The sequence below is a fragment of the Platichthys flesus genome, chromosome 14 (genome assembly GCF_949316205.1).
Source record: "Platichthys flesus chromosome 14, fPlaFle2.1, whole genome shotgun sequence".
Lineage (NCBI taxonomy): Eukaryota > Metazoa > Chordata > Actinopteri > Pleuronectiformes > Pleuronectidae > Platichthys > Platichthys flesus.
In genome coordinates, this window is record NC_084958.1 from 8,384,880 (window position 1) to 8,407,135 (window position 22,256).

A 22,256-nucleotide genomic window follows, 5' to 3' on the forward strand; every position below is an offset into this window, starting at 1 on the left:
ACACAGGCACTTTCAACATTTCTGAGGATTATGATAATCTGCTTCCGTCGATCCCCCAATCCTCTCTTAGTGCAAGAGAGTGTTAGTCTGAGGATAATTTTTTTTTCTACAGAAAGATAAAAATCTATGCACAAGCATTTCTTTTCATAAAAAACATTTATTTTTGATAGGCAAGGGTTTGGGTTTTGAACAGATTTGGAGAGTAGGAAATTAAAACCACGCATTACATCAAACATTAAATGTCTTCATTCTTAAATGCATCGAGTGCGGTAGATTGTTGTCGTAGTTTGTTGATCATAACAGCATACTTGAATGTGACAAAAAATAAATTAGTTACACTCACACACAGGAGAAGAACAAAGAAAAGGAAGGCAATGCAGGTTGGAAAAAATCAAACAGTGCAAATAGACAGAACATAGGAAAAGAAAGTACGCATAAGACAAAACCGATTCACACAGTACATACGGGAGGCACTGGACACAGCAATCTCAATATACATTCATTAGGTGCCCATTCATACATAAACTGTATGGGCTATGACCATTATGTAGGGGAATCAGCTTTATAATCATAAAAGTGCTTCAGAATGGCTGCTGGTAAAATGAGGTGAGGCTTTAAAGAGGGAGGATAAACACGCAGGACGACAGTAGGTTTCAAATCAGGCAGCGTATGTTTCGGCACATGAACGCGACGTCAAGACATTTGGTGTTTAAAGACATGGATTGGGATAAGGAGGCTTTCGGTATCTGAATCACTGAATCTGCTGATCTGTGGAGGAGAGTTGAGGAGGCTGCTGTCGGCGTGATGGGAAAGCATCGGAGACAGGGTTCATCAGACTTTGGCAAACAAGCGGTTGTTTACTATTCTTAAATACTATTCTTTATTATTCTTATTCAGTGTCCTGCAGTTAACTAGAGCCTGTTTAGATGTGGTATAAACATATGCCCAGAGTGATACCATCACAAGGGGACAGCTTTTAGATCAGGTCTGAATGATCCTCCATGCGTCCTGAGATCAGATCGCTCCGACCACATGGTGGTCTGGGTGGGACTCACTTGGTAACATTCTTTACAATGTGTGAATGCAAATGTGTTCTGGGGTCAAATATGAAGGACTGTACTCGGCTGATGTCCCGACCCACAGTTTTAGAGTTTATCAAATGTGTTTTACTCTTTTGACCAATATCAACACTTGTCACAGCAAAATGATCAATACTTTTTTTTTCAAATCTTTCTCCATATCAGAGCTGTGCATTGAGTCATTCGGCCGTTGGCTCTATCTCTCTCATGTGCCGACGCATAAACAGCTGGAAAGTGAGATCTGATCACAAGTGGTCACAGGAGAGGTATTCCGGATGGATGGTATTGTCAGGTGTGAGCAGGTGAACGAAGACCATGTGATACGGTTTGATAGCTCTGGAAAACGCTTGGAGCTAAACTTGGAGTGGATCCAGTTTTATCAATCACTTTTCCACCCTGGTCTGTGGGACAAATGAAATCCCTGGAGGAGAGTTCACATCAACTCTAAATACACCATATTTTCATCCACAAAGTCAGGGACAGACTGAATAGGAAAGATTCAGAAGAGCTCCACAAAGTGCTATTACTTAAAATATTTCACACATTCATACTCTAGTCTAATAAAATATGTACATATAGACCATGTACAAACTCCTGGTCATGAGGTCAAGGTCAGGTGGTCTGCTTCCTGAAGGGTTTGATTTATACCTAAGCTGGTGCAGAGGGCCACCTTAGAGGTTTCAGCAGGTTTCAGGGGTGTTTGCGTATCTACGGTGTCTGAACACTAGAGTTTTAAGATCCATGAGAACAGTTTCTCACTAGAGGAGAAAGTGAATATGAAATCAGCAGATGTAAGAGAATATAGGTCTAACTTTGAAGAGTCAGAGACTTAAAGATATTGTGGAGCTTATAGCGATGTTTACCAATCAACACCAAGTCACTTTGCTTCCTTATAGCCTCTTTGATCCCTCTATGTGACAGTGTAGAGCTCCTCCTTGCCGTTCTCGCAGAGAGTGTAGCCACAAACCCGGGGTTTCCAGCTCCAGGTCCAGATCCAGCTCCATTTCCAGCTCCAGCCCCTGCTCCAGCCCAACACCTCCCTGTCTTTCTCCTTCGGCGGCAGCAGGAACATCACGCAGCTGGCCATCAGGATGTGCCACAGTGAGTGTGTGTAGTAGTAGTTTGCCTCTGTTGCACCGAAAACATACAAACATATCCCGACGAGGGCACAGGTCACCCCTGGGATCAGGTAGAAGACCCAGCGCTGCCAAGAAGGCGGGTAGCAATGTCGCCGCCGCACCCCCCGGGACACCTGTCGACGAAAAATAACCAGATTTAGCAAAGTGGCAAAGTTATCTTTCTTTTTCTTCTGTTCTGTGTGTGTAGATACATGTTATCTTTGGCAACAAATTGTCGAGTGCTGTTTTACAGAATCCTTCTAATAGAGTCTTACCCATGCAGTGACCATGATCACCAGTGCACAGAGGACGGGGCCCAGCAGGTTCCACAGGCCTTTGCGGTCCAGTTGCATTGACATAGCAATCAGCAGAGTCCCGAGCAAAAACAGAGTCTAAGCAAACACACACACACACAATTTCAGCCCTTTAAGTTTCATATAAACTCTTTGATGACAGAAATATGGAAAGAATAGCAACAGTCATCAGTGTCTTACATATTTGAACACGTCCCTGATGCGAGCCATGCACAGGATGGTGACCCAGATGGAACAGACAGAGCCCAGGAAGTCACAGTATTGCAGGGTATCGTAGTCCATTATACACAGTACAGCAATACCCGGCTGGTCACACGCATGGTAGAACTACACGGACAAAGAGAAGAAGAGTAATCCCTGTCAAAGCTCCAAGACAACACACAGCTCGATGTCCCCATAAATACATACGGATATGCACACGGATGTTTACTCAGTGATGAATGTGACAGATGTATAGATTAATCCTGGATGATGAAAATGCTTTGACGTTTCTGTGCGATCTAGTCTGGATTCATCTATGTTATTAATTGAGATACTTTTTAAATCAAAACAACAACAACCCAACAGTTATTAAAAGGAAAACAGAGTAAACAGTGACTAGTTAGCTATAATCGAACACACAAATGTTATGTCGTATCTGTAATGGCATCACCTCCGTCTCAAAAACACACGGGTAGATACGACAAACTACTGTTTTGCAGGACTTTTAGTTCATCATGGTTGTTAACGTCAACGTAAACTTAAGGAGATAATTGAAACATCTTTTATATTGATAAAAACCTTTAGTGTCAAATCTTTCCTCTCCTTTCAATACAGAAATCTGAGGTGTAAGTGATGATATAACTGCTGCCATTTCTCACTTTTATTACTCTAAAGACACAAAGCAGTTACTCCCTTGACGGACGTGGATGGTTCGAATCGCTGTGGTGAGACTCCAGGAGAAATGTTGGGGTCTGGGAGGTCGGCCTTCTACTCAGACATTTGCCTTTTCATATTTAACCCCTCCGGACCATGTCAGGAGATTATGCAGAGTCCAGTGCATAATCCTGGATTTGATGTCCTGAAACCTCCCTCTTGCACCACATTGTGAGGACCCCCCCAAAAAATACAAACATTTCTCAAAAACCATGCTGGTCACGTGTGTGCGAGTGGGTGTTACCGTGGAGAAGAACATGGTGAAGAGGTAGACTGACGCCTCTGTGAAGTAGTAGCGTTTGATGGCCACCACAGTAACAGGCAGGAAGATCACGTTACTGAGAGCCAGAAGCAGAGTAGCGGTCAGCTGGCGTCCGTACGACTGAGCTGTCGAATCATCAGTGCAGCCCCAACCGTTCCAGCCTGCACAAAAACACACACGCACAGTTAACCTAAATTTCCAAATGGATGGCATTACAAAAAAAATATTAAATGTATTACCAATAAGGATACGGTAAGGACTATCATTTTGGTATAATAACAAAGAGACTGCATTGATTGATATTCATTTAGATGATGTAGAGTAAGTGTGTGTGTGGGTGTGTGTGGGTGTGTGTGTTTGTATGTGTGTGAGTGTGTGAGTGTGTGTGTGTGTGTGTGTGTGTGTGAGACGCACCAGCCTTGCAGACACAGGCACCGTACAGGTAGCTGTAGGATCTCAGTAGTCTACATTCACCGTATGTCCCACAGTCCTCGACACAGGCACTGACAAACACCTCTGGGATCACGTGCACCACTGATGTGTTACCGCAATCAGTGCTGCAAGAAACAAAAAGACACAGTCATTTAAAAAAAAGACAAAACAACTAACGAGACCAGACAGCTGTATCTCATCTGACAGAGCCAGACACTTTTGACACAGACCAACTCAAATTTACAGTTAAAGAAGTAAATAGATAAAGTTGTATTAGGGCTGCATGATGTGGGAAAACAATGTTATCATGATTTTCTTGATTCAAATCTCCCACACCAGTGTTTTCAATATAATCACAAAAAAATCTATGATTGTGCCTGATCCATTATTGGTGAGCCGTGCTGTCAGGCGCCAGGGTTTTTCACAGCAAGTTTTCTTTGCCTTTACAGCTTCGTCAGATTGCGCTTTGTTGTGACATTTAAGGTCCTGATATAAGTTTGTGGTGTTTCCATGTGGGGCTGCTACTTCAGCAAAACAAATCTAAAGCTCCTTTCTCAGTTGAGGCCACCGCCACAACAATCACAGAATGCAAATTCAGCAGAATTTTATATTAGAAATGAGACTGCATATGGTGTGAATAGTAATCTATTGCAGCCCAAAGATATAAACATACAGATTAGCGCTTTAAATTTAGATGTGTCAATAAGAAAAATGTAGGTGCTGTACATAAGTGTGAATCAAAAACTGTAGCATGACAGCAAACTACTAATATATATGCGCAAAGCCGAGGAAAAATATACTTTTTCATGGAGTAAAAATTTACATTAAAAGAGCCATTACATATGCATTCACTGTTTTAGTGTGAGAACTGCTAGAATCTAAATTACATCTGCTGCTTGTGGAGAATGTTGTTGACTCCGATGGAGGTCATGGTGTCAGAGTTACAGAAAGTATTTTTAAGTATTAAGTAACCTACATTTGTCGAAGAACAAATGTATGAGTGTGTTGTTACCTGTTGCATGTGAGCTGCAGGGTGAGGTACCATGTTGCTGACTCAGGGAACGGCAGCCTGACCACAGCTTTAGTCACCGTGGCATTCACCTGAAGGCCATAACCTCCAAACAAACCTGCACACACACATAAACAGACATGAGCAAAAATGTCTAAAAATGTAAGTTTTTGATTTAATATTTATCCTACATCCACTTTAATTTCCAGATATAAGATGTAATTGAGTGTTACCCGTGCTGCAGGGTTGAGACTGGTTAAGATCGAGAACTGGAGCCCATTGAGACAGACAGGCCACCACACTGCTACTGTTCCCCAGCATTACAGCAGTCTGCATGCACGCACAAACACACACACACACACACACAAACGTAGTAAACACAGACTTCAAAGACTGGTGTGTTTGTGACGGTTGTAATTCGGCGATACTCACAGAGTTGAGTGTGAGCTGCAGGTTGAGTGTTCCACCAGTGGCTAGCGTGTGCAGGGGGTAGGTGAGCAGCGTGGGGTGTGTGTTTGTGACGCTGACGTTGGGTCCGCTGACGGGGGTGTACCGCAGCGACAGAACGTCCACCTCCTCGTAGAGCACGGGGAAGCTCCACACACACGCAGGCTCAAAGGTAAGCGGTGATGCTGAGTCATTGAATAAGGCGACCGCGGCTGGAGCCAGTGAGCTGTTGCCTGCTGATGTTAAGTTGCTGTTTCCACGGAGCTTCTTAATGTCGTCGTCTGCTTTAAGGCCGACACTTTTTGGCTTACAACCCACTGAGGAAGACACAAATGAGAACAGAGCAAAAAGATGCACAAGCTGTAGATTAGAACCGACATATAATATATGTTGAAACTTAATTTTGAGACATGCATCTGTAGCCACCTGTGTAGTTTGCGATGATACTAAAGGTCACAGTGCGGTTGTCTTGGCTGCTGTCAACGACAACTCGTAGCCAGGTGTCCCAAGGCGGGTTAGACAGCACAGCAGAGCAGCCAGTCCCTGAGCAGTTCATTGATACTGGGCCCTGCTGCAGAGAGGAGGAGCCCAGCCTGACGACCAGTGAACAGTTCCCAGTGTCTGCTCCCTCCCCTGAAGAACAGTCCGCCACAGAGACGGAGAGAGAAGAGGCAAACTCTGGAACATAGAACCTAAGACACACACACATACAAAAACATTACTCTGTACGGAATAAACAAATGGGGGGGAAAAATACATCCGTATCAATAGAAGAAACATGGGAATGGAAGGTGTGCATAGCTTACTTAAGGCGAGCCGGTCTGTCAGGTGCAGTGGTCTGCTGGAGGAATGTGCCATGCTGTAAAATAGGTGTGTCCACCGCTCTCCTGATTGATAACTGAGGCTGGAAGAAATAAGCGCAGGACAGAAGACCCTGACAGACAAAGAGAGAGAGAGAAAATGTTTTAAGTTAAAAACAGATACAGTGTTAATTTTGGCAGCTATTTTTGATTTAGTCTTAGTCTTTTGACAAAAATGCATTTTAGTTTTAGTCACATTTAGTCATTTTTATCCTTCTTAGTTTTAGTCTAGATTTGGTCACATTTAATAGCCACATTAAACTCATTTTCTATAAAAACATATAGCTGCAGCCTAATAGCTTAAAAATATATATTTAGTTTTAAATGTGAAAACAAAAAGGGAGAGCAGGTCAGACTGGAGCCGGACACAAAAACTGAACATCGGTACAAACCAACTGCAGCTTCTGCTCTGATCAAGAAGCTGCAGCGCTGATCTCTGATCAGCTGAGACCAGAGAAACTCTGGTTTTCACTGTTTCCATAGTTAAGAAGCAGTCAGTCACTGAGAGGCTGCTCCACGAGAACGCGCTCTGCTTTCACTGTGTCTCTCTGAGCGAGTGCGCGGGGCGGGGGGCGGAGCTACGGACCGGAGCGCTATCTGGGGTGCACACACACACAGACACACACAGACACACTCAATCGCCCGCTCCTGATACTTCATGACGGCCTGATACGATGATGTTTTAAAAATTATCGTGACTTAGTCATCCACCAACATTTTCGTCTCGTCTCGTCTCATCAACGAAAATTAAAATAGATTTCGTCATAGTTTTTATTTTCAAAGATTCGTTTTCGTTACGTCTTCGTCATGAAAAAAAGGTTGTTAACGAATATATTTCGTCATCGTCTTCGTCAACGAAATTAGCACTGAACAGATAAGAGTCACGAGTCAAAAGGAATAAAAAAGGATGCAACTAATCCACACACCAAAAAATGTAGATGAAGGTAAAATTAAAGATAGACGTTTTCTTTTTCTGCCATTGTTAAATACGACAACACAACAATAAATGTGATCCTGCTGCATAAACAGAGCCAAGAAGAAAGAAGACAGAAGAATGTGGATTAGCTGCTTTGCAAAAAAAACAATCCTCCTAACCCTCTGATCCAGTAGAACAGGTTGGGGTTTACAAGTGAAGCCTTACCGGAATACTGACACCTTATCCTGGCCTTTGAATGTTAAATAAACATCAGTATTACATAATAAAAAAATCACTTAAGAAATCCTTAAGAAGTAGAACAGCAACAAAAATATCAGAAAATATCAAGGGCCAAGTGTTCACGGCTCGATACAAACCTTCTGCTCGATGCGCCCGTCATCCTGAGGCAAGTGGGCAGCAACGTACCAATCACCGGGAGCAGGGTCGGAGTGGTTAAAGGTTATGGAGCTGTGTAGTGCTACTGGTAGGGTCAGAGACAGGCAAGGACTCCATAGTGTGTCATTGGGAAACACCGAGCCTATCAGGTTTATAACTGGAGGGGCACCCCATCGAATATGGCTGCAAAAGAAAGAGAGAGAGAGAGAGAGTGGAATTCAACAGACATCTGTTTGAGCAGAGAAACGCTGATGTGAAGAGAGAGAGAGAGAGAAGGAAGTCTGACTTCACTTAACAGAAAATGAAAATCTTCACAACAGCGGTCACTAAACAACAGGAAATCAATCAGTGGAGGAAAGAGCATTCCTCTTACACGGTGACGTTTTTCTGTCCACAATGGAAGTTCTGGAGCTTGGTGATGGAGAACAGCCAGCGAGCGACGGCGGTCTCCTCCGGTATGTGAAACCTCTGCAGCCTCACGTTGCCATACCAACCGTACTTGGACAACTTCTGAGCTGGTTTGGATGAGAGCTCCGACACGAAGGTCACCTGTCCATCTGTGGGGCACAAGGTTTTCACCGATGTAAAATATACTAATTACAATCATATAACAAGGAACTCCTGTAACTTAAACTCTAAATTTCATGCACAGAAATGTTATTCTACTGTGGGCATTCAAGTTAACGTCTCTTTAACAGTGCAGTGCATCTAGAGTAACTCTTAAACTAAACAATAGAAAAACACTGCAATTCATTTAACAAATCATATATTGGTGTGTATTTTGATTTTTTTTTGCCCATCAAATGACAACAAATTAGACAGTTATAACTTTCCATAGAGCCAGGTGATAATGTCAATGTCTTGTTTTGAATGGCTGATGGAACTAAACACCCGAAAATATTCAGTTAATGCCATGTGTGACAACGACAAGTATCAGATCCTCACGTGTGAGAAGCCAGAAACAGAAATATTTTCCAAAAAAGAATCATACAATAATATGATCCTCAATAGATTCTGTCAACTGACTTATTATTTAATAGCTTTATTTTTGGTTTGTATCTGGAAGATAACAGTTGTTTACACTCCTGTTTCCTTTACTTCGAAGCATTCAACTTCAGCAGCTGTGGCAGTAAACAGGAAGGAGTTTAGCTAGTTTAGATCTTATCAGTTTAGCTAAATTGGGCTAAAGCTGCAAAGGCTAATCCCAGATAGTGTAATGGAGCAATTGATAATAATATTATTATTATATATTAATTCAAATATGAAATCTATGACCGACCGAATATACCATAGAAATGCTAATTTAATACTAAATGGTTCAAATTGTTTTTGTTGTTGTTGTTAATTAATTGTTGACTGGACCTTGTACGATGCCAGTAATGAGTACAGTCAAGTTTGAACTTTAAATAACCAACAAGGTGTTTGACCCAGAAACACTGACACCTCCATGGAGACACCTTCACACTGAACCGTGGACATGGAGCTGACTCACACATGTTCGTGTGGACACGAGTGTAAACAGTGTGTCTGTAGCGTCGGTCATGCAGCACCAGGCGGGGGACAGTTAGCCAACATGCTAATAGCTGCTTCCTGCGCAGGAGAACCAAAACAAAGCGCTCACCGCCTCCTGACGTCGAAGTGGTCAGAGCGAAGAGAAGGAGTCCGCGTAGAAAACAAGCCTCCATGTTTCCCTCGCCACTGCCCGAACCATCACATCGACCTGTTTCCTGTAATGTCACAGTGATCCGGAGCAAATCATCTATCACGGCACTTCCTGGTCTCTGTGGAAACACGTGACGACACGACAACCGTCATGGGGCTGCCTTCACGGTCTCTAAGAAATATCAACATCGCACAAATCGAGTGTATCGAGGACAGAAACAGCCAAAAATAATAAATAAATAAATACAGTTCATGTATTTCCACACATATTTATTTATATTTAAAAACATGGTGCATTTTTTATTGCCACACTACTGTGTTCATTCATTTTTTATTTGTTTATTGTTTATAACCAGCTCTTCACTATTACAGTTTTTGTCATAATATTAACTCAAACTGAATCGTTTTAGAACATAGGACAAGATGGAGAATATACAAAGGATATTACAAGGGATATTCTCCATCTATGTTCTAAAATTTAGCTTTTTCACTCATAAAATACACATGTATGCAGCAAAAACAGAATTAAACAGATTACATTTGAAAAATATCAATGATAGAGTTTGCACTATTCATTTTTTAGCGAATGCCTCTTGTTTATCAAGGCACACTGAGCGTCACCATGCATTTTAAGTCCCACTGCATTAACTGGCAGCTTCAGTATCTGCTGAGGTGCAACAGCTTCACTTACAGATAATCATAAAAACGTCACATCATCCTGCGACTCCACCCAGCACCACTGAGCGTCATACCCCAGCAGGAAAGTCTCCGCAGGTGATGCACTCTCTTGCTCCTCCATCACTTCATTCTGAGAGGCTCTGAAACTCTCCTGAGGCGGACCACGCTCTGTCGGAATGTCCTCGGACTCTTGGGTCAAACCACTAATATCTGCTTTCACTTCTTTTCTTGCTTTTCTAGATCTGAGCAGAGCTCTCTTGATGGTACCAGCTTCAGCTGTGGAGTATTGGCCTGCTTCCACCTCCTGTGTTTGTGACTTTTGTAAACTGGCATTGACCAAACCGTTGGCAGGGTTGGGTTCAAACTCAGAGTTGGAAGGACTTGGAGATCTCGCTGCTCCAGACTCGGGGCTCTGAACATCCAAGTAGCTCTTGTGGAATGAATCACCATCATCATGTGGTGATCGATGACCTGCAGAGTCCTCACCTGATGTTTCCGTCAAATCTTGAGGGAAGGTCGGACTCTGGCTATCCCTGTGAGCGAAATACTTGGAATATTGAGTCACATCTGGACTGAAAACCCCAAAATGCATATCCAGCATAATTCAGCTAATATATTTTGTATTGGGTGCTTTACGGCAGAGCAGCAGTGAAATAAATTAATTCAATTACTATCTTAGAAACTCAAACTTCTGGTTTCAAGTCGAGAATACACTGCATGGACACTTAGTAATGATGGTTTACACCAGTAGTGTAGTTCTGTATGTCTGACTCCCTTAACTTTTGTTCAATTTATTCTATTTTTGACCCATATTTACTCTGTACGCAGGCTTCTGTAATAATGTACTCCCATGGGACAAATAAAGGGTTATCTTAATCTTAATCTTGAAATCCAGCAAAATTTGCACTTGAAAATAGATGTCTGAGCTTTCCCCCATATGAGATAAAATATGTCCATTTGAAAATTTACTTTGAGAAAATCGACGTATTCTTGAGGAAAAGTAAAAAAAAAAAATATACATATACTGAATGTACCCAGCCCTTCATCGTTATAAATGCTGACAAATATGTAGGATATTTCAATAAATTACATGTTCATGGGTCTCCGGATAGACAGTATATGGTAATATTGCATGTAATATTGCATGTAATAATTTGTATCATGTAATTCTACCTACATCCTGGCTTATCTAAGTGTATGTTTTCAATGAGAGCCCCCCTCTGACCGATAATCATCTCTACCTGCAGGGCGTCCCAGAGGGCCCGTGCTCCTCTATAGTGACCAGGCTGCTCAGGCTTCCTGTCAAGCTGCCGCCGCCACTGACCAGGGATCCCCGCTCCTCCATCAGCCAACGCATGGCCTCGATACCCTCGTGCACGGCCAGCAGCTGCCGCAGAATCCTCACATCCGCAGAGCGAAGCCTTCTCTGCATGGAGAATTAACAACTTATCAGTGATGCATGCATTAACATGTGTGTACGAGGGGACCTGACTGATTATATCCTATACATGTTTGAACCTGAACTTAATCTAAGCATTGGTGGGATGTCACAAAGTACATCTACTTTGGTACTTTTACTCCACTTGACATACCAGCAAATATCTGTACTTTCTACTTCACCACATTTTTAAAAGTTTTGTGTTGCATCTTAACATAGACTTTTATATTTTAAGAAGTAAGAATTGATCCACAGATCCAATCCAAGCAGGGAGGTAAACCCCGCCTCCTGCAGCCACATGACAAGTGAAGAAAAACACCTGAAATGGGTTCTAAAGAAGTGGAGACTCAGCTATAATAATGTAGTGGATTGTTTCATTAAGGAACAGGTTACACTGCACAAGTACTTTTAATACTGTAAAAGATGACCTATGTTTGCTCAAGTAGATAAGCAAAATGATTGAGTACTTTCTCCACCACTGGATGTGTGTTTTGTTTTTTTTATTGGGGTACCTAGTCCTTCTCATGGGGCTCCTTTTATCTAGGGGCCCCCCTGACAGAATGCACTCTATCCCCACCACTAGTGAGGCCCCTGGTAGTGAACTCATTATACATCACGGAAATACTGTAACTGAGAGGCACATGGGGAGAGAATGAGCAGAGGAATCCAGTCAGAATGTGCAGAATGAAGAGAGGTGAATGGGAGAGGAGCCAGGTGAGGGGTGTGGTGGAGAGACAGCGTCTATCATTAGAAATACAAATCCATGCAGGCGAAGTGGCTCAACGTGAAACTCAGTGGTGGAGGCATGCCTAAAGAAAACTGAACCGTGATCACTGAAACAAGCTGCACAGGTTTTGTCACAGTGAAAATATGGGGAGATGAACAGGTACATGCAACTCAAACCCTATACCCACGCACAGCTTGGCCATCTAGCATGTATTAATATAGTGTTTATTATGTGAAAAGTGAAAAAGCTGGGAGTTTTACCATCTCTTGTTTCAAACAGCTGATCCTGTCAGAGAAGCTTCCACTGAAGGCAGAGCTGTGGTCTCCATTGTCCTCCTCATCACACCTGCAGCCGTCTCCACAGTCCGCTGCCTCCCTCATCCACATCAGAAGACTCTCAGGTGTTCTCCTCCCGACCTTGTTTTCCACCTCCCTCATCTCTGGAAAGAAATCCCGAGGGCTCTCCTCTGCCATGGCAGCCTTCTCACCTCCAAGTAATCCAGTGGAGACGCTTTGGATGGAGAAGATTTGAGCGTAAAGTCACTTCACCTTTAACTTAAAGAGGCACTCGCACGCACGCACACACACACACACACACACACACACACACACACACAGACACACACACACACACACACACACACACACACACAGACACACACACAGACGCCACAATAAAGCACGATCTCGATCAGACTTGCCACAGAAGCGCAGGACGAGCAGTGAAAACTCTGGAAGCGTGAACGCGCGACTCGTGCGTCCGGCTGACTGCTGGGACCATTCACCCTGCTACAGAGGAATTGCTGGTGTGTGACCATGTACATCATAATGCTGGAAAGTGGAAACACTCTTTGTGCGGAACAATGGAGGGAGTATCACTCCAGCAGGTCACATGGAGAGGCGTCAGTGACACCTGTGCGCACCGAGCCGCCGCTGATGCTTAACACGTTTAAATCCGTGCAGGTCATTTGTGTTTGTTTTACGCCAAATCACAATATTGGGAAAAATAGCAGTTCGTGCACTTGGTGACAGAAGACAAACATTTTTTTCAAGGGAATCTGCCTCGTGCGGTGGGGTCACCTATTACCTGGCCTCATATGAACGCCCTTTAAAAGCAGGGCAACAGCAGAGAAATGTATAGAGGAGAGACAAATTTGGTGACCAGTATGTCTTAGTCAAACTGAAGTCTATGTTATGTTCTAGTTCTTTATTGCCTTGTTACTTATTTACTTACTTTGATAAGATTATAATTTTTATTGTTGCTGATTAAAAATGTAAATTAAACAGTAAAAATGAAGGTACAATGAAATGGAGGCTATGCTAATCCCATCTCATATCCTACTTTACAATGTTAGAAGGGCGAATCCGAATATTTTATCCTGGGATCATCGTTTATTTCCACAACATGTCCACATCATTTGTAGAGAAGAGAACTTGAAGAGACAGATTATTCTGCCCCCCCCATCCCCCCGTGTCTCCCTTTTACTAAATTAGCTGAAGTGAGATATGCTTACATTTTAATTCTTAAAGGTTGCAAGTGGAAAGACTCTGTTTTTAGACACAGAGATGGGTCAAATAAGCAGCTGACATATGCCATCCACTCAAATAGTTGATTTATTTTTATTCGCCTGTCATCTTGCCCCATATTAATTCCTGTAAAATCAGGGCAGCAGTTATGGGAGCTTCCTGCATCCTCTTGACGACTGAAAATACAGTCATGATCCTTCACCAGTAAGAAGGTGCGAGGAGACATTTAACTGCAGAAAACACCAGGGACCTCTATTGTTTCATAGACAGGTTTTTCTATATATTCTCTTTATCTCTATATACTGTATAGTGTAGAAAAAATATAGGTAATAATACATATAAGGCTATATATATATATATATATATATAAGATAATTGTTCATACTTGACTCTGCAGTCTTGTAATTTCTTTGACTGAAAAAGCAAGTGAGAAGCTGAAATGAGAAGTGGATTAAAAAAAAAAAAAGTTCATGCAACCCCAGAGGGTGCTATAAAATAATATATATATATATATATATTTATAGCCTTATTTGTATTATTACCTATAAGGCTATATATACGTGATACTCAGATACCTACATTCCTAAAATCAAATATACGAAAAATGCGGTGTTATTTATATAAAAAATCTGGAAGATAATCATTTAATCGTGTATAATGGGTAATAACAAAACTGACTAGACTTAAATAAGACAAACCCAGGCAGCAAAGGCATTCACACAAAATGAGTAACAAAGCCATGATATCTGAAGGGATTATATACATTGGGTTTGAGGTAATTATAATTGTCACAGCATCTTATTATTTTTAAGTTTGAAATCTTATCTAAAGACATTATCGTTCCCTTCACACTCGATGTTGCTGAAACATATTTGCCAGCCTAAATTCAAAAGGCTTGTTCTTCTCTATAATGGCCTGTAGATGGCAGCAGACACTCAAAGTTTCCGGGCACCCGAGTGTCTGATGACTTTCTCAGACAGTTGAACAATCGAGCCATCATTTCTGCACCTCGAGGAATTCATTCATTAAATCTGTTTGCTTAAGCGTATACAGATCAAGTTTCACCAGCGAGGCAGTCTACCTCACAGCTACCCTGAAAACTGAGCCAAAGTCAACACTCTGAGGTCATCTCATCTGTTGGAGAATCATAAAGAATATGCTTTCTGTAATTTTATAGGAGTCTAGGCCATTAATTGTCCAGATTTATTGAAAAATACGCTCACCACTGTGGCGAACACGTTCCGTGATTCCTTTAGAGAGAAGCCTAATAGAGAAAGATAGTTTTTCATACTTGACCCCCCCCCCCATTCTTGTAATTTATTTGACTGAAAAAGCAAGTGAGAAGCTGAAATGAGAAGTGGATTAAAAAAAAAAGTGTTCGTGCAACCCCAGAGGGTGCTGTAAAATATTACCCACATTTAAAACAAGTGTTGTCGGGGCAGCTCAGACCCTGCAGGTCAGTGATACATGAGGCGGAGGCTAATCGTAAAAACGTTTGACACAGAAAGAGTTATGTTTTTTATGAGTCAGGGCCTCCAACTTCCAGTTTTAGGGAAATCATAAACTTACACAAACATGAAAATATGGAAAAAATGTGAAAGTCATTGAAAGGCCAGCATTATGAGTAGATAAGATTTTACTGCATCTGTCAGTGGAATTAAAGGTGATTTACCATGAATCACGAAGAGGATGTCGGGTGGGAGTTCTTCTGAATTTTTGCCAAACCATGTGAAGTGTGACGAGCAGGGTGACGGATATGAAACCACAATCAGTGATGTGGACCGCGTCTGCTCAAGTCTTGAGCAAAGCTTAATCAGATATAGAATATTTTGAAATCCTCGTGATACAGCCTGAGTCCCCGGTGAGTAAGCCTGAAGCGTGACATGTGTTTGCACGCACGCAGTCGAGGGTCAGAAAAACAGCATTATGTTACAAATGAGGCCAGTGGGCCAGGAGATCTTTCAGGTTCACATGGTCTGTGGAAGGTCCGCACATGCAAACAAAGCCAATCAGTGAGGGCCAGGATGCCTGGATTTTTCAAAGCACAATTAGGAAAAAAGTTTCCCAAGAAAAATAAGCTCTCCAGAGTGTATATCTACACGTCAAATATACAGTACATGGGGGTACATACAGTACACTCAACAGCTTTGAGTAGACGTGACCTCCCCTCAGAGATGACTTCCACATTTTGAGGAATATTTCACTTATTTCACATATAGATTTAGACTGGCAACAGATCCCTGTTTGCATGCTCCATTAGCCGGCAAATTAGCTTAGCATACAATTTAGAAACAAGCGAAACAGCATGGCTCAATTCAAAAGGGAACAAAATCTGCTTCTGAGCAGCTCCAAACTTCTAAAACTAGCACAGTTATTCTCATCTGTTTAATCCATAGACTGTATATAAAGTTGTACGACATGACAGCTCCCCACAAGTGAGGCCAAATCATCTGGATCACCCCCTGGTGGCTGACTGTAGTACGGGTCATAAACCCTGTCTCCTCCATGTTAGTGGATGGAACATGGATCAAACTGAAATGGGTGAAGTATAAGTCAAATACATTTTTCCTCACTAATAGTTTCAGTCTCTGAGCTAGTTCTTATTACACCGATTTTTGTTCACATGTTCATTTTCTTAGCAAGTTTGGATTCAATTACTTATTTGATGCCATAAAAATAGGCGTTGAAATGTCATGACTGACAGCTAACAGACACTCACGATTGGTCAAGCCCCTGTATGGGCGGGACCTTGATTCCACACTACTGTGCGAATCTGGGGTATTTGGGCTTCAGATCTTCTTAGTGGGAGGAAGCGGAGGTGCCCTGTCCGACTTTATTAACAATGGTCAGTAAAAACATACAAAGTAAAAAATAAGGAGAAGTCAGAAACAACTGATGATTTGTGGAGGAACTTGTATGTTATGGGCACTGCATATTGGTTCTGACAAGCAGTGTCTCAAGGAAGTCTGACTCTCATTAAGAAATTGTCCCACAAATAAAGTGGGGGCTCTTTTTAAATCTGTTTTTAACAGTTTGTTTTTTCTTCTGAGAGACAAACAATCTATAAAATTTTCATTGATAAGTTTTAAAGGAACTTGCGTGCACATCATGCTGTTTGGCTTGAGCCAGGCAGCAGTTTCCCCGTGTTTCCCGTGACTGTTCTATGCAAAGCAAACTAGCTCGCTGGAAGTAACTCTATTTTTCTCATTTGTTACCCAGCAAGAATAAGCAAATAACCACAATCCCCAAAATGTCGAACTTTACCTTTAAGGATCTAACTGACATCTTATTAATGCGTAAGAAAAAGGCACGAGATTAAAAGAGAATTATGAACTCCCACTGCTCATGAATTTTTAGTTAGGTGATCCCGCTGCTCTGTGCATCTGTTTCCGGTTAGGGAACCTGCAGAGAGATTAAATGAGTGTGGAAAAGTAATGGATCTCGTATGTGTGGAGAGGCCCATTTACATCCTGTAATTGTGTTGTGTTTTTTCAGGCTGTAACATAAACCACAGATCCTGGAGCTGAGAAGAGCCATAAAAACAATATTTACAGTTCACAGGAGGAACACCAACAATCCATGAGTTTCTACTGAGAAGGCCCACAAACATTTTTAATTACATCAATGGCAAACGCTGGCATATACTGCAGTGTGAAACTGAAATGAGAACACAAGCAGGGCTGCGCACTGTGTGGATGCTGTAAGGCAGGATTCAACACAAACAAATAACGCGTAGTGTCTGACTGCAGGCTCATCAATAGATTCCTGCTGCATCAATCTTTGTTGTTTGAACAGATGGCAGCGGCACCGGGGAGCTTGTGCTGTGCCTGATCGAACGCTTGATAGGAAAGCCCAGAGGAGCCCGTGTCAGAGGCCACAGGGGCCAGTAGATTCTAAGCACATTAACATTCCTGAATAAATAACCCCAGGGAATGTTATTGTGGAGACGTTAAACAGGATTTTCCTCCTGGAGCCCAGGACTCCGTTTCCATCGCCCCGGGAGAGGAGGATCTCAAGGACCCCGGTGCCAATAAGAAGATTTTCTAAAACCCTGTATACATCCCATCCTTTCGGAAAATGATAGAAATTGAAATGTATGGAAGAATTGTGGTAATTGTGGTTTAATCTTCCTTTGGAACAGGGCGTGCTTGATACACATTTTCATTTTATTGGTCATCATTCTTTCCGTGCATTTACAAACACATCCGGATCATTGACTCACAGTGAAACTGTCAACAGCAAAACCACTGTAAAAATGATGCAATATATTCTTCCTTGGCAAATTTTAATACATTTTCTCACATGATCTTGATTCATCCTGCAATCTTGACCACGCGATGGGTTTCGCACTTTTTTTTAACACATCATCAGTTGTTGCCATAGACCTTCACAATGACCAATAGTGTGAAAAGGTTAAATTCAAGATTTGTCAGAGGTTCCCTGGGAAATTATGTAATTCACATAATTGTCTTTTCCTATTCTGACATTTAGTCAGTGACTGAAAATACTTTTTTATCTCCATGTCTTTTAAATGTCATTTTACGGTTCTTAAAATCGGTTCTGTTCTCATTTTGAAATCATTTATATGCTATATAAAATGATTTGAGTGCATTTCTTAATGGGGCTCTACAGAAAAATAAAAGCGCAATTATTGTGATCATGATTATTATTTTGTGATTTATTGTTGGGATTTGCACTTCTGGGCCTCGTTAAGTTTATTGCATTTGAAAGGTACATACACTCCAAGAATAAATACTAACACACATAAAACAATTGCAGTCTTATACAACAGCCTGCAACAAATATTAAATAAATAATAATAAATAATAAATAATATTATCATTGCACACATTTTGTTACAGTGGGACGAAGCCTGGTCAGAAATGTTTATATTGTATTTAGACCATCGTCGATACAGATGAGGTGAATAAAAAGCCAATATAACCCCCCAATGACATCTCAGACCAAATTACATTTAGCTTTCACGTTATTAATTATATATATATTGATTATTACGACTCAGGCTGCCTCATTAACAACAACAGATAACAAATACTGTATCAATACACTGTCCATGGGACCATGATAGAATCAATACATACAGAAACTGCATTAAGCATGTCATTTTACATTGATAATAATCAATACCACATGCCTGAACCACATATATTCTACATTAATAGATGTTCAACAACCACAATATTGATTCAAATCTTAATCCATAATGATTCTACAGGGAGAGAATATAAGTGTATCAATCGATGCTGCATCTCATTTTAACAATAACCATCAATTGTCCTCCATTCCTTGCCTGTGTCTCCATCAAGTTCTGAGGGCGATAGCTGGCGCTTCAGTTGGTAAAAAAAGTAAAAAGTAATGATTTGGAGCTAAAGAGGGCCAGTCCCAGTGCTGAGTGGGGACTACAGAGTTGGCTGATAATCCCCTGTGGGATTGACAGTGCAAGTCACATTACACTTAGTGATTTGATCCATTGTTAAAAATATTGATCAGAGCAGCTTCATACATTATTTACAGAACAGACCTTCACATTGTCATTGTGTCATTGATGCTTCCCATTACTTTCATATTCAAGATTAATCAAATTTTACTAGGTCAGTATTTCGAGTGTCATTAGTATTTTTTACAAATATAAACACATCTTAAAATGTATAGGTTATTGTGTTGATATACTTATGTTTATGTATACAAACTACCATCTACCAAGTGTCACTTTTTATGGGGGGGGGGGGGGGGGGGGAATCCACACAAAGGGACCATACAACAGAAACACAATACAATGAAATGAAAAAAACAGAGGTTGACAATGAAGCGAGCGGAGTTTCCTTCTGTAGTGTTTTTTTGTTGTTGTTTGGATGTCAGGACTGCAGTAAATAACACTGCTCATTTCATTGTCAACATCCACTGTCGCTCACTTTGCGTTGTGGTTGTGTTTCAGTTGTGAGGCTATTTTGCGGTTGTGGCTGTTGCATTGGTGTGGTCACCTCTGCATGCACTAACTCATGTTTATTTGTGCCTGTTGCAGAGAAACAGCAGCAGAGGACATTACAGAGCACTCACATAGTACGTTATGTGTATATTCAATTTGTTAATTAATTTGCTCATCACCATTTAACAACCCATCAAACAGCTCGGATGATGTGGATCTAAACGAGAGCCCCTGCAATTTAATAGCTCCACTTGCTTCTCGGAGTCTGTTATCGTCAAATCCCTGACGTTCTCTCCCCCTCACTCTCCGTGTGCGTGTTGTGTTGTCGGAGACGCCTGGGGGAGGAAGCAGGACCTACTGACAGGATTCCTCTGGATCAGCCTGCGGCTCCGTTATACTCCAGCTCGCCAGATAGGACCAGAGTCCACCCGTTCCCTCCCCTGGTGAATCATACATTCCTGATGCTGGAGGTCAGCATTAAGGAGGAGAAGGAGTACAGCTCCAGACACATTGATGTTTGTGTGCAATATATTGCCGTACTTGATTGGGTGATTCTTCACTTTAAGGCATGGGGAGGCATTCTGTAAGCGATCTTTCTCAGAGTTCATTGCCTGAAAGGTCACAACCGAACGCCTGCTGAATTACGTGAGAAGGAAAGCGAACAAGGTCAAAAGCCTCTGGCCTTGTGCCAAAGGAAATACAGTTTTAGTGAGAATGAGCTCATGTGGTACAGTTGAAATTTAAAGTTAATCACCGAGGTAAAGTTATACCCCATGTTGCTCTTTGCTCCTTTATTTTCTTTGCTCCATTTTTCGGTCCTGTCCCATGCTGGTACTCTGGTTACTGACTGAAAACACACAAGGCCCTACACGAGGGTTCTGGGACTTTGCAAACCACATTACATTGTACGGTACATGCAAAAAACATTTACATTTGATTGACACATAAATCTTGTGTAAATCTTTGTTATCGCTCCACCACCTTATCATTTGAGGGCCCGAGGAAACACAAACCCTCCTCTGCATACGCTGACATGTTGCCTCACTGGTGATAGCCACCACCACGACCCACCTTCCAGTCACCTCCTCACGTCAGATACCGAACAACATGTGGCCCGAGAAGATAAAGAGCCTTGCTGGGGAGATGCTGCTGTACTGTCAGCAAATGGCTGTGCCGGTGCCAGGTGAGCATATGGACTGCATCAGAGCACGCTGCTCGCGATGTCTGATGAAGTCAATGTTTGTGTTCTGTCAGCAGTATATCCTTCTTGGCCCCACTCCCGTGGGGCTCCTTCGGATACATATGGGGGTAATTTGTTCACATTCTTCCACAGAAAAAGAAATAAGAGAGGGAAAATGGCCTTGGGATTTGGGGGCTGGAAAGCAGTTTGAGAGGTTTGGCCTCAGTGGGGGTGCACATCTTCAGTGGCAGCAGCGAACCGGCGTTTCTGTGACAAACGACTTTTAAATAGCTTCAGGTAACACGATAGCATGTGTCTAGAGATTTAATGGAAGTTGCATGATTGTGTCATCAACCCTCCGATGTCCATAGCTCCCCAGAATAGTTGTTGGATGAACTCCACAACATCTTACTATTCTTAGACCTCTGCTGCTTTAGGGGGAAATGCTAGGATTTAGGATTGTTGGCAGCTTTGAACTAAAGGTAGGAAGGGAATCATGAACAAACACAAAAGAATAGAATGGATATCTTCTTAATTTTTGAAATATTACCAAGTTCATCCTCTGTAGAACATGAATGTGTCAAAGTGTGATTATTCAAACTCCACAAAATGTTTTAAGAAATCATAATCAGTAGATTTCTGAAGAAAATCCCTTCATCAGACAAAAGGTTGTGGTGCTCGTAAGGCCTGGTGTTTTAAGGACCTGGAATATTTTCAGCAAAGTTCACGGCTGTAATCGTTCCCAGGAGTTCTTACTGAGATATTGGGCCCAGGACAACAGACCGGCCGAGATCACCACCCCGAGGCCCCGTCAACAGCAATAAAAGATGCTGTAAAGAAGGTAGGATTTTGATTGTTAGCTTTGCATCCACGTTGCGACTTGCATGGCCGGCACAGCAAGGGATGAGACGGACGGTTGAGGTGTTGATGTAGAGCTGGAAAACCTCCAGGAGAGAGTGAGACTGCCAATGAAATGTTTGTCATTTAAATGCGAACCCTAAATACACATTTACCCTCTGTGTGCATTAGACTGCTGCAGGCTGTGAATCCCGGTCCAAGCAGCCCCGTCTCCATCTCTGCTGTAGGAGGAAAGGTTGTGATGGCAGAGATTTGGCCTCCCTCTTGATGTTTACATTCTCCAGACACAGGGGAGGATGAAGAGGGAATGAGGGAAAGAGGGAAACCGAGGGAGAGAATTACTTACAGCTGTGGGTCTGCAGCCCAAAGTCCCCCAAGCCTCCTGAACACTTCTGGGCACGGACACAACATATTATGGCTAACATTTGGGGTTTAGAGTACTTTTTATGAGGGGTGTTTGCATATATTTCATGTGGATGAGTGAGGGGCAGA

At 42.1% G+C, this 22,256-nt stretch overlaps 2 protein-coding genes across 2 annotated transcripts; both read right to left on the bottom strand.

Moving 5' to 3' along the window:
* Positions 1-137: 137 nt before the first annotated feature.
* On the bottom strand, positions 138-9,519 carry pgap6 (post-glycosylphosphatidylinositol attachment to proteins 6). The gene is made up of 13 exons (XM_062404587.1): positions 9,370-9,519; positions 8,122-8,305; positions 7,730-7,931; positions 6,383-6,510; positions 6,003-6,268; positions 5,562-5,893; positions 5,363-5,459; positions 5,133-5,247; positions 4,103-4,245; positions 3,671-3,849; positions 2,692-2,838; positions 2,473-2,589; positions 138-2,331 (listed from the first exon to the last, which is right to left on the bottom strand). Exons 1-13 carry the CDS (start codon positions 9,431-9,433, stop codon positions 1,990-1,992), a joined length of 2,316 nt encoding a protein of 771 aa, XP_062260571.1. The 5' UTR covers positions 9,434-9,519; the 3' UTR covers positions 138-1,989.
* A 192-nt stretch (positions 9,520-9,711) lies between these two features.
* LOC133968728 (leucine rich adaptor protein 1-like) lies at positions 9,712-13,427 on the bottom strand. The gene is made up of 3 exons (XM_062404913.1): positions 12,514-13,427; positions 11,330-11,514; positions 9,712-10,621 (listed from the first exon to the last, which is right to left on the bottom strand). The coding sequence occupies exons 1-3, from the start codon at positions 12,724-12,726 to the stop codon at positions 10,108-10,110; spliced, it is 912 nt and encodes a 303-aa protein (XP_062260897.1). The 5' UTR covers positions 12,727-13,427; the 3' UTR covers positions 9,712-10,107.
* Between the last annotated feature and the right edge of the window lie 8,829 nt (positions 13,428-22,256).

Excerpts from the sequence above, each read along its gene's own strand:
- pgap6 (XM_062404587.1), bottom strand. The coding sequence starts at position 9,433 with ATGGAGGCTTGTTTTCTACGCGGACTCCTTCTCTTCGCTCTGACCACT. Across the intron at positions 7,932-8,121 it reads GGACAGAAAAACGTCACCGT|CCATATTCGATGGGGTGCCC; the intron begins GTAAGAGGAATG and ends TTTCTTTTGCAG. Across the intron at positions 3,850-4,102 it reads TGCCTGTGTCTGCAAGGCTG|GCTGGAACGGTTGGGGCTGC; the intron begins GTGCGTCTCACA and ends GTTTTTGTGCAG.
- LOC133968728 (XM_062404913.1), bottom strand. The coding sequence starts at position 12,726 with ATGGCAGAGGAGAGCCCTCGGGATTTCTTTCCAGAGATGAGGGAGGTG. Across the intron at positions 11,515-12,513 it reads GCTGTTTGAAACAAGAGATG|AGAAGGCTTCGCTCTGCGGA; the intron begins GTAAAACTCCCA and ends TTCTCCATGCAG. Across the intron at positions 10,622-11,329 it reads CCCTCTGGGACGCCCTGCAG|GGATAGCCAGAGTCCGACCT; the intron begins GTAGAGATGATT and ends TTTCGCTCACAG.